Raw genomic sequence first — 10,636 nt, forward strand, 5'->3', positions numbered from 1 at the left:
TTTTTTTCTTTCTTTTTTTTTTTAACTTTTTTTTATTGAGTTATAGTCATTTTACAATGTTGTGTCAAATTCCAGTGTAGAGCACAATTTTTCAGTTATCCGTGAAAATGCATACGTTCGTTGTCACATTCTCTTTCACTGTGAGCCACTGCAAGATCCTGTATATATTTCCCTGTGCTACACAGTACAATCTTGTTTATCTAGTCTACATTTTGAAATCCCAGTCTGTCCCTTCCTACCCCACATACCCTTGGCAACCACAAGTTTGAATTCTATGTCTATGAGTCTGTTTCTGTTTTGTATTTATGTTTTGTTTATTTGTTTGTTTAAATTCCCAATATAAGCTATCTCATATGGTATTTTTCTTTCTCTTTCTGGCTTACTTCACTTAGAATGACATTCTCCAGGAGCATCCATGTTGCTGCAAATGGTGTTATGTTGTTGGTTTTTATGGCTGAATAGTATTCTGTTGTATAAATGTACCACATCTTCTTTTTTTTTTTTTATAAAAATTTTCTTTTTTATTGAAGTACATTAATTACAATGCGTCAGTTTCTGGTGTACAGCACAATGTCCCAGTCATGCATAAACATACATATATTTGTTTTCTTTTTTTAATTAAAGGTTATTACAAGATACTGAACATAGTTGCCTGTGCTATTCAGAAGAAACTTTTTTAAAATGTATTTTTATATATAATTGCTAACATTTGTAAATCTTTTTTTTTACATTTTTTATTGATTCATAATCATTTTACAGTGTTGTGTCAAATTCCAGTGTTCAGCACAATTTTTCAGTCATTCATGGACATATACACACTCATTGTCATATTTTTTTCTCTGTGATTTATCATAACATTTTGTGAATATTTCCCTGTGCTATACAGTGTAATCTTGTTTATCTATTCTACAATTTTGAAATCCCAGTCTATCCCTTCCCACCCTCTACCCACCCCCCCCCCCCCCGGTAACCACAAGTCTGTATTCTCTGTCCATGAGTCTATTTCTGTCCTGTATTTATGCTTTGTTTTTGTTTGTTTTTGTTTTTTAGATTCCACATATGAGCGATCTCATATGGTATTTTTCTTTCTCTTTCTGGCTTACTTCACTTAGAATGACATTCTCTAGGATCATCCACGTTGCTGCAAATGGCATTATGTTGTCGGTTTTTATGGCTGAGTAGTATTCCATTGTATAAATATACCACATCTTCTTTATCTGGTCATCTGTTCATGGACATTTAGGCTGCTTCCATGTCTTGGCTTCTGTAAATAGTGCTGCTATGAACATTGGGGTGCAGGTGTCTTTTTGAAGTAGGGTTCCTTCTGGATATAAGCCCAGGAATGGGATTCCTGGGTCATATGGTAAGTCTATTCCTAGTCTTTTGAGGAATCTCCATACTGTTTTCCACAGTGGCTGCACCAAACTGCATTCCCACCAGCAGTGTAGGAGGGTTCCCTTTTCTCCACAGCCTCTCCAGCATTTGTCACGTGTGGACTTTTGAATGATGGCCATTCTGACTGGTGATACCTCATCATAGTTTTGATTTGCATTTCTCTGATTAGTGATATTGAGCATTTTTCCATATGCCTATTGATCATTTGTATTTCTTCCTTGGAGAATTACTTGTTTAGGTCTTCTGCCCATTTTTGGATTGGGTTGTTTGTTTTTTTCTTGTTAAGTCGTATGAGCTGCTTATATATTCTGGAGATCAAGCCTTTGTCGGTTCCATTTGCAAAAATTTTATCCCATTCTGTAGGTTGTTTTGTTTTGCTTACGGTTTCCTTTGCTGTGCAGAAGCTTGTAAGTTTAATTAGGTCCCATTTGTTTATTCTTGCTTTTAGAATAAACAAATGGGACCTATGCACTTTTTATTTTAGTTTTTTTTTTTTGAAGTTTAAAATTTTTTTTTTACATTTTTTATTGATTCATAATCATTTTACAGTGTTGTGTCAAATTCCAGTGTTCAGCACAATTTTTCAGTCATTCATGGACATGTACACACTCATTGTCACATTTTTTTCTCTGTGATTTATCATAACATTTTGTGTATATTTCCCTGTGCTTATTTTAGTTTTTTGATGCAGTGAATTTGTCCCAATAGGCTTAGAATGAATAACATCCTCCTTGGGGCTCTGAGGCCCTGCCTATTTTGGTCTTCCCTAATCCTTCTCATTACTGCTTCCTACACAGACCCTTCCTCTAGCCTTTTTGCCCTGCAAACTCTTCCTCCTTGTTCTTTAGATGTCAGCTCAAATGTACTTCCTTAAAGGGCTTCTTAGGCCCCTCAGACCAGATCAGTTTCCCTTTTACATACTCTCCCATGGCACCATCTATGTCCTCTGTGCGATACTCCACACATTTGTCATATTTTTGTAGGGTATACATTCCCTACTAGAATGTAAATCCCGTGAGATGAGGAAACATGTCTATCTTGTCAATTAAGACTGAGTTCTGGGGGGAGGGTATAGCTCAAGTGGTAGAGTGCATGCTTAGCATTCACAAGGTTCTGGGTTCAATCCCCTCTAAAAGAAAAAGAATAATGAGTTCTGCTGCCACTAACAGAGACTCCTAATAACAATACTAGAAACCAGATAGGAACCTGTTTCTCTCTTATATAAAGTCCCTGCAGGAGGCACTTCAGGGCTGGTGTGGCAATTCTGCAGCATCAGATTTCTGTGTGCTGCTCTGCTAAGTACAGATTCCATTCCCAAGGTCCCAGAGAGCTGAGAGCACGGGACTAGCTGGCAGGCTGGAGGGCAGGGAAAATGGACAAGCTGCCCCTCCTTTAGGATGCTCCTTGGAATTTGTGTATACTTCTTCCACCTCCATCCCTTTGGCCAGAAATTAGCTACATAGCCAGACCTAGCTGCAAGGGAGGCTGAGAAATTTATCTTTGTTCTGGGTAGACATGTGCTCAGTTAAAAATTGTCCTAACTAAGGAATTAGGAGAACAGAGATTGGGAGACAGTTGTACACCACTGTCTTTCCAGTTCCCAGCACACTATCTGGCACATTGTATATTGTTTAAATGAAGAAATGAGCCATATTCATTATTCATTCATATTCATTACATATTTCTTATGTATTCATTTGCTAGGGCTGCCATAACAAAGGACTAAAGACTGAGTGGCTTAAACAACAGAAATTTATTGTCTCAGGTGTAGAGGCTAGAAGTCCAAGAAAGGTGCCAGCGGTGTTGGTTCCTTCTGAGTGAGGGAAACTCAGTACCCTGTCTCTCTCATGGTTTCCCGTGGTTTGCTGGCCGTCTTTGGCATTCCTTAGTTTGTAGATCTCTGCCTTCATCTTCATATGATATTTTCCTCGTGTGAGTGTCTCTGTGTCCAAAATCCCCCCTTTTTGAAGGACACCATTCATATTGGATTAGGGCCCATCCTAATGACCTCATCTTAACTTATTACACCTGGGGTGACCCTATTTCCAAATAAGGTCACATTGTGAGGTACTAGGAATTCCACATTCACAGAACTTAAAAATTTGCGGTGGGGTGGGCAGGTGGATACCATAATTCAACACAACAAAAAAATTCATAGGGTTTATGAATTTGGGGAGGACATAATTCAATACACAAAAGCTTGGGGTCATTTCATCTACTCTCAAGAGTCTTCCAGAGGCACCTGGCACCTTTCAATCCCTGAGCCATGCCATCCTCTCAGCCCTGGAGGAGGACTGTACTCAGTGAGGGGTGAAGGAGCGAGGCAGGGCTTTTACCAAAGACCTGTGACGGTACTGAGAGTTAGCACGTTAGAAGCTGAAACCAAATAAGTCACGAAGTCCAAGATCAAGTCTATGGTGTGTCTTTATAGTATGACAGGGTCCCCAGAGCACTCCAGAAAAGTGAGTAGGACCTGTGCTTTGCAGTAGGTAAGAAGCTCCTGCCCTGTGTAACACTCCACTGAGATCATACTTAGCTGACACAGGCCAGATGCACAAGGGCCTGGTTTGGAATCTTGAAGCCATACAGTGAGCTCTGCCCTCACTCAGCACCCTCCCAGCTCCTCCCAGCTTCATTTTTCCTTTTACGCTGTCTTTGTTTGGTTCTGCCTGTGTCCCTCACTGGACTATAAACTCCTCTGAGGTCAAAGATAATGTTTTATTCATCTATGTAATCCTTACAGCTCTTGTTGGTTAAAGTTGTCCTCAAGTTGAAGCTCAGTTACAGAAGACTTTTTCAAAGGAAAGAGAAAGATCTGATCATCTCATCAGCACCAACTGCCAATTGCCCATGAAGAGTTTAGTTTGGAAACCCAGAGTTGCCAAAGCATGGCCCTCACAATAGCAAAGTTTAAGGAATGGTCCGTCTGATCTGTGCAAGAGGTGCTTAGTGCTGCTGGCACCCTTCACCCATACAGGGTACCTAACGTGGGCCAGAGCTCTGCATTGCGCTCAGGGATCACCCAGTAAATGAGAGACACAGTTAAATGTCCTTTTTTAAAAAAATTGAAGTGTCGTTCATGTACAATATTATATAAGTTACAGGTGTACAATATAGTGATTCACAGTTTTTAAAGGTTATGCCCCATTTATAGTTATAAAATATTGGCTCTATTCCCCGCATTGTACAATAGATCCTTGTAGCTTATTTTATACATTGTAGTTTGTACCTCTTAACCTCCTACCTCTGTATTGCTCCTCCCTGTCCTTGTTTTAAACACCCTTCCATTGAACTTGGCCCATTTCTCGACACACATTCAGAGCCATCCTGGACTGAGTCCCCTTCCCTCCTTTCAGTTCTGCCCACTCACCGTCCTCAGACGGGGCGGAAGCGGGGCCTCTGCTCGAGCTGCTTTCTACCTGTTGCAGGACCCTGGCCCAATCATTACTTCTCACTTAGAACAGCATTCCTGTGGCTTTGGAATATGAACAGGGGCCTGTATCCACTTCCCTAATGTCCCCATGTGACACATGGGGGCAAATAGCATTCAGTGGTTTCCTTCTGCCACAAGTCTTAGTCCCTTTGATTCAGGTGACCAAGCACAAGGGAGGCTGCTGGCTGGCACTGGCACATACCAGGGCTTCGCTGGGCCTGGCACCTGGCCTCTCAAGTTGCTCGTGACTTGGAAGCTTAGAAATGAAAGCTACATGAGGCCGAGGGGAAAGGGTGCTGCGTTTCTTAGCATCCCACAGACGGCTGAGCTGGCATAGGCGTGGAGTCAATGGGAGCGCCCTCAGCAGCCATCACTAGCCATCACTCTGGCTTGAGAACACTGCATTTACTGTGGCCAAACCAAGGGGACTTTGCACAAACTGTTTCTTTCCAGATTCCCCCGACTTTCTATGCCTGTGTTCTTGTGGTGGCTCAGACTTCTCCGGTGGGAGTGCAGAGGTCACTCAGTACAGAGAGCCTTGTCCCTTTGGCAATCTCTGTCCCACGGGTGCAGGTTGAAAACATTGCTGTTTTCATCTCTGCGCCATCGGTTGTGAAAAAGATGAGGCACATTCATCCCTTGATTATCAGATTTGTGCTTGGCTGCTAATAACAGACTCCATCCATGGTGGGTAATTGAGAATGGCAGCCCTAATTACACTGCTGTGCCGCCCGCAGGAGAACAGGGTTTTGAAAGCCTTGTACTTAAATCCCAGGGAGGGTCTGCAGTTGGGTGCTTGTTCTGCCGAGTCCATTGGGCTAACCTGTGGCTCAGTCTCACCTGTTACAAGGATCTCACAGGATACTTTTCTGTTCTAACCTTACTGCTCATTTTATCTTTTTTCCCTACGACCTTCCTTTTCACTTACCCAGCTTCCATATTCATTTATCTATATGTTCGATATAATTTTATTTTGTATTTCAAGAGCACTGAAGTCTATGGTAGAAAAATTAGAAACTGCCAATAAGCGAAAAAAAAAGTTTATTTTTACTCAACATGCTACCACCTGGAGGAAACTACTGTTAGTGAACATTCTGTTTCCAGTTTTTTAACGCACAGTTTTTAAAGCTTGCCTTGTTCACTTAACAATATTTGCGAGTGGTGTTAATGGCCATAAAAATTCATCAACCTGGATGGATGGAAAAATCACAGTATATTTAACCAGGCACATGTCATTGGTCATTTCATTTATTTCCAATTTTCCACTTTTAGAAACAATGTTATAGTGAATGTCTTTGTGGTCAAATATTTGCACATATTCTTAATTGTTTTCTTAGGAAGAATTCCTAAAAATGGAATTGCTATGTCAAAATAAAAATGTATATTGTCTTTAACTTTGTGTGGTAAAAACCTTACAAATACGTATTGCATAGACAGAACCCCCCAGGTACCCATTCAGAAAGGATCAGCTCCTGGACAGTCTATACACCCACCCACTTTTCCTAGTTCCTGTGCTATTTAGAAACAGATCCAACACATTGTGCTGGAAAGACTCATTTCTGTCAAATAGCACAGGTATTTGAAAATGGGAGAGGAAAAAAAGGGAATTGCTAGGAAAAAAAAAGACAGTTAACATTTTGTGTACCTCATCTACTGTGGGGTTTGGGCTGTGTTAACCCTTTCCCTGCCATATCTGGGCTCAGGACCCATTTGTGTCCTGGATTCCTGCAACAATCCTGTAAACTGTCTCCTTTCTTCCTTCTCTCCCTTTGGATAGGTATATATGTTTTTCAGCTGTTTCATACCTTGCCGGATTATACTCCAGTATCAAATGAATACTTCCACAAGAGTCATGTAGGAGTGTCCACGCTGTGGTTGAAGTTTTGGTTTCTCCCTCCTTCCCTTTCTCTCACTTTCTCTCTCTTTCCCTCTCTTTCCTTCTTTCCTGACCCCCACAAAAGTATCTCGTTGTTTTAATTAGAACTTACTGGGTTATTAATGACATTAAAGCCCACCTCCAGTTTCCTCATGGAATTTCCTCTTTGTGAATTACCTCTTGCTAACCTTTCTGCCGGGATGTTTGTCTTTTTAAAATTGTGTTCATCCGTTTGTATTAATCTCACAGCATTCTCCTTATGTCAGTGAATTGGTGTGAATATCCTCTTTTTTAGACTAAGATAATAAATACTACATGTATATGAAAGAATGAGTGTGCTCTATAAAGCTAATAGCTCAGAGCAGCATGTCTGTAAGGGACAGGAATGAGTGAGGCCTGCTGGTGTGGACAGGGGGCCTGGCAGTGGGGAGGGCGTCTGGGCAGGGACTGGGGACTTCAGGTCACTTCCTCTCCAGTCTTCACAGTCATCCCAAGGCAGATAGAGCAGGTATTGTTCCTATTTCACAGTGACTTGTGCCAGGGCGCAACTTAATAAGGTCTTCCGAGCCCCAGTCCAGGGATTTTGCTGCCATATCACACTGATTAATATGTTTCTTTGTGGAGGACAAACACAGCATAAAAATATATCAAATATTAGTAATTATGAAACACTTAAAATTATTTTTCTACAGCATGAAGGCCCAGGACCAGGGCATTATAATATGAAGATACCTTCAGCCAGTTCTGTTACTTCTTGTTTTCAATCCAGAGTACCTCGATTCTTGCCTGCCTGTTCAGTAAGTATTCTAAAAGATAGAGATGATTGTCAAGTTTTGTGGCTGGGATGTGGAGAATGGACAGTGGAGTGAGTGGGTGGTGGGGGTGGGATGGAGGTATTATAATTATATGCAATTCTATATATGTGTGTATATATATAAACACCTAGAATTGTTATATATATATATATATATATATAAAATTGCTTGTCAAGACAGCAGATAGTACAGAGCTCAAACATTCAGCAAGCCCTCGGCCAGCTTCAGGCTCAGAGTAACTCCAGGCCTGAATTCCATAGCTGAATTATGGATCCAGTTGAGAACAGCCAGCACAGTAATTAGCCATCAGTGTTATGACCTGAATGCTTTGTGGGGAAACACCTTTAAAGAACTGAGGCCAACCATGGGCAGGGGCTGCCCTGACCCTTCCAGAAGTGCCATTATTTGTGTATGTGGCTTCTGGGAGCAAAAAGAGCAGAAAAATTATTATTGAACCAAAGGGGACCATTCAGTTCTGAGCCATCATCCTGCCCCCAAGGGCTCGGGTCAGTCAAGGAAGAGGCTCAGTACAAAGATGGTGGATTCTGGGAGTGTGTGAGAGCCTCGAAGGCCTAGACAAGACCGAGAAAAATGGCAAAAGCTTGTGAATAGTGGCTGGGCTTTTTGTTTGTATATTTAATGCTGCAAGACAATTTTAATTCCCATTGCCTCGTGTTCCCAACCTGCACCCCGGTCTGAAAGTCCCCCAAGCTCACTGGTATGTAGCCTTATTTGAGATGTCTGGGGAGACAGAAACATGGATTCTGCCTGTAAGAAAATGGGCCCACCCCGGGGGGATCGGGGAGTGTGGGAACAACTGGGGCCGTGGGTAGGAGAGGGCTGGTGCTGCTACTGTCTGGGCCTGCAAATCGTCTCCCCCAGCCCCACCTGAGGTGTCCCAGGCCATCTCCTTCAAGCTCTCGCTCCAGAGCTGCCAGCTGCAGTGTGGCGGCCGTGGGTCTTTCTCTACAGGAATACCGGGGAGACCCTGCCACAGGCCCACAGCAGGAGGCTAGCGGATCCCTTCAGCAGATCCTCACACACTCATAGCACCCTCATGATCCAAACACAGGATTTTGTCAGTGCTCACAAGGCTGAGTTTCCTCAGGAAGTTGGAGTCATGCTAACCAAAATCCCAGGAGACTGATGGGGAAGCCAGAAGGTGTGGTATTAATTTACAAGTGTCCACCAAGAGGGCTGGTGTCTGGAGCCACTGCTCTGCAAAGTATCTTCCCCCGGAGGAAACTCTCTAGGAAGCCAAGGACAACCAGAAGTTTGCTTGGTGACAGTGAAATCAGGGCAGGGGGACAGAGCCGGATGTTCTCAAGGTCTGAGAGCCACAACCAGCAGCCTCCTGAGGGGTGGCCTTGTGGGGCCCAGGCCCACGAACCTCCTGTTCTGGGGGCTGGCCTTCCAGGACTCGCACGCATCCTCCTCCCTCGGTAACAGCACTAATGAAGGCTTCAGCTTCCTTTGACGTCTGGCCAGGACTTGATTAGATTTCCAGGCTGCTCTCCTGCTTTTGGCAAGGGAAACATCCTGTCATTTAAAGCAACTTTTGCAAACAGCTGATCTCATCCACTCTGGGCTGCCCGCTCCAGCCCACGTTCTCAGTAATCCTGTTTCCACTCTCACTGTCTCCTGAAGAGATAACAAACTGCAGGGAAGGATGGTAATGACAAGTAGGTGATAATAGGGAATAATAATAGTGGTGGTGGTTAACGTGTGGAGCACTTGCTGCCAGCCTGGTGGTGCTTGTCTGTCCCTGGGGGGCCCCCAGGGAAACTCAGGACCTCATTGGATGGGTGAGGTGTTGGGAGCCATTGGTGGCAGGACTAGAACTCAGGCCTGTCTGACATTAAAACCCTTCCTTTGGCAGGGAGGGTACAGCTCAGTGTCAGAGCACATGCTTAGCATGCACAAGGTCCTGGGTTCAATCCCCAGTACCTCCATTAAAATAAATAAAAATAAATAAACCTAATCCCCTCCCCCACAAAAAAAAAACTCTTCCCTTAACTGTATGCAGAGACACCAGTGTCTCTCTAATAAAAAATTTGGGGGCATTCAGAAATGTGTGTGCACCCCAGCATGGGCAACACTGACCTAAGAAATCAAAGTCTTCATCCATGAGCATGGTGTTTACTGGCATCCTATCAGTACAGAAGAAAAACTTTGTTCAAATAATTGATGATAATAATTTTTTAAAGAATTTCATCAAAATGAAAACATGACTTTAAAAATTAGAACTCGTCAGTCCCTTGAGAATACTTCCAGCCTGGAGGCCCGCCTGCAGCCCCTGGTGGAGAAGCACCTGACTCTCTCCTACTGGGGAAATGACAAACACTCGAGTTTGGGCTTTTGAGCTCAACCTCTCAGGTTCAGAATCCACTCTCTCCAATCCACTACCACTAGACTGAGGTCACTGGGGTTGGGGGGAGGCTCATGGCATTGCCAGGGACAGGAACTGCCTGGGCAGAGTGCCCTGGAGCAGGTGTGCCCTGACATGCAGGTGAGCCTGCCTCCCCTAGAGCTGTCACTTGCTCATCTGGCTTCTCTGCAGCCTTGGGGAGAACCGCCGAAGGAGCAGACCTCAGCCCCGTGGGCAGCTGCAACTCAGGGGTGCAGCAGGCCTCAGCCCAGGCCGGTGTGGGCCTCATCTCTCTCCGTGGGGATCTGGCGGCCTCGTCTGAGCCAACAGCCTGGCTCAGGAGGCTCCAGGTTGGGGTATCTCTATCTCATCACTCCCTATTTTCTGCTCTGTTTTCAGAAAACCCCGGGCCCAGGAGCATACACACCTTCAGCACAATTTCCCAAGCAGTCTCGGACCATAACCAAAATGGGCCGAGAACATAGCCTTTTCTTCAACAACACAATTGGTTTTTAAAATAAACCTGTTTTGGCCCTAAGCTACTTTGAGTTTTAGTAAGTTCTTATGTTTAGAAAACTCTATTTTGTCTATTCTTGGGGAGGGCTTGACCACAGACCATAATCTATGGCCCAGGGTGACCAACCAGCCTGCTCATCTGGACTAGTCCCAGCAAAATTTTCAGTTTGTTCTCAGAAGTCTCCTGGTTTGAACAGCAAATTATATGCTCACTCTATGTACTCTCAAAGGGT

The 10,636-nt window shown here is 43.7% G+C and overlaps 1 protein-coding gene across 1 annotated transcript in view; it reads left to right on the forward strand.

Annotated features, from left to right (window-relative positions):
• Nucleotides 1–10,425, forward strand: part of STPG4 (sperm-tail PG-rich repeat containing 4) — a 31,443-nt gene extending 21,018 nt beyond the window's left edge. Inside the window, exons 6-7 of the mRNA XM_006216453.4 lie at nucleotides 7,397–7,501; nucleotides 10,287–10,425. Of these exons, the coding sequence (XP_006216515.2) occupies nucleotides 7,397–7,501; nucleotides 10,287–10,403 (222 nt within the window). The 3' untranslated portion in view covers nucleotides 10,404–10,425. The remainder of the gene's footprint in view (nucleotides 1–7,396; nucleotides 7,502–10,286) is intronic.
• The last annotated feature ends 211 nt before the right edge of the window (nucleotides 10,426–10,636 follow it).

This window comes from Vicugna pacos, chromosome 15 (assembly GCF_048564905.1).
Source record: "Vicugna pacos chromosome 15, VicPac4, whole genome shotgun sequence".
Lineage (NCBI taxonomy): Eukaryota > Metazoa > Chordata > Mammalia > Artiodactyla > Camelidae > Vicugna > Vicugna pacos.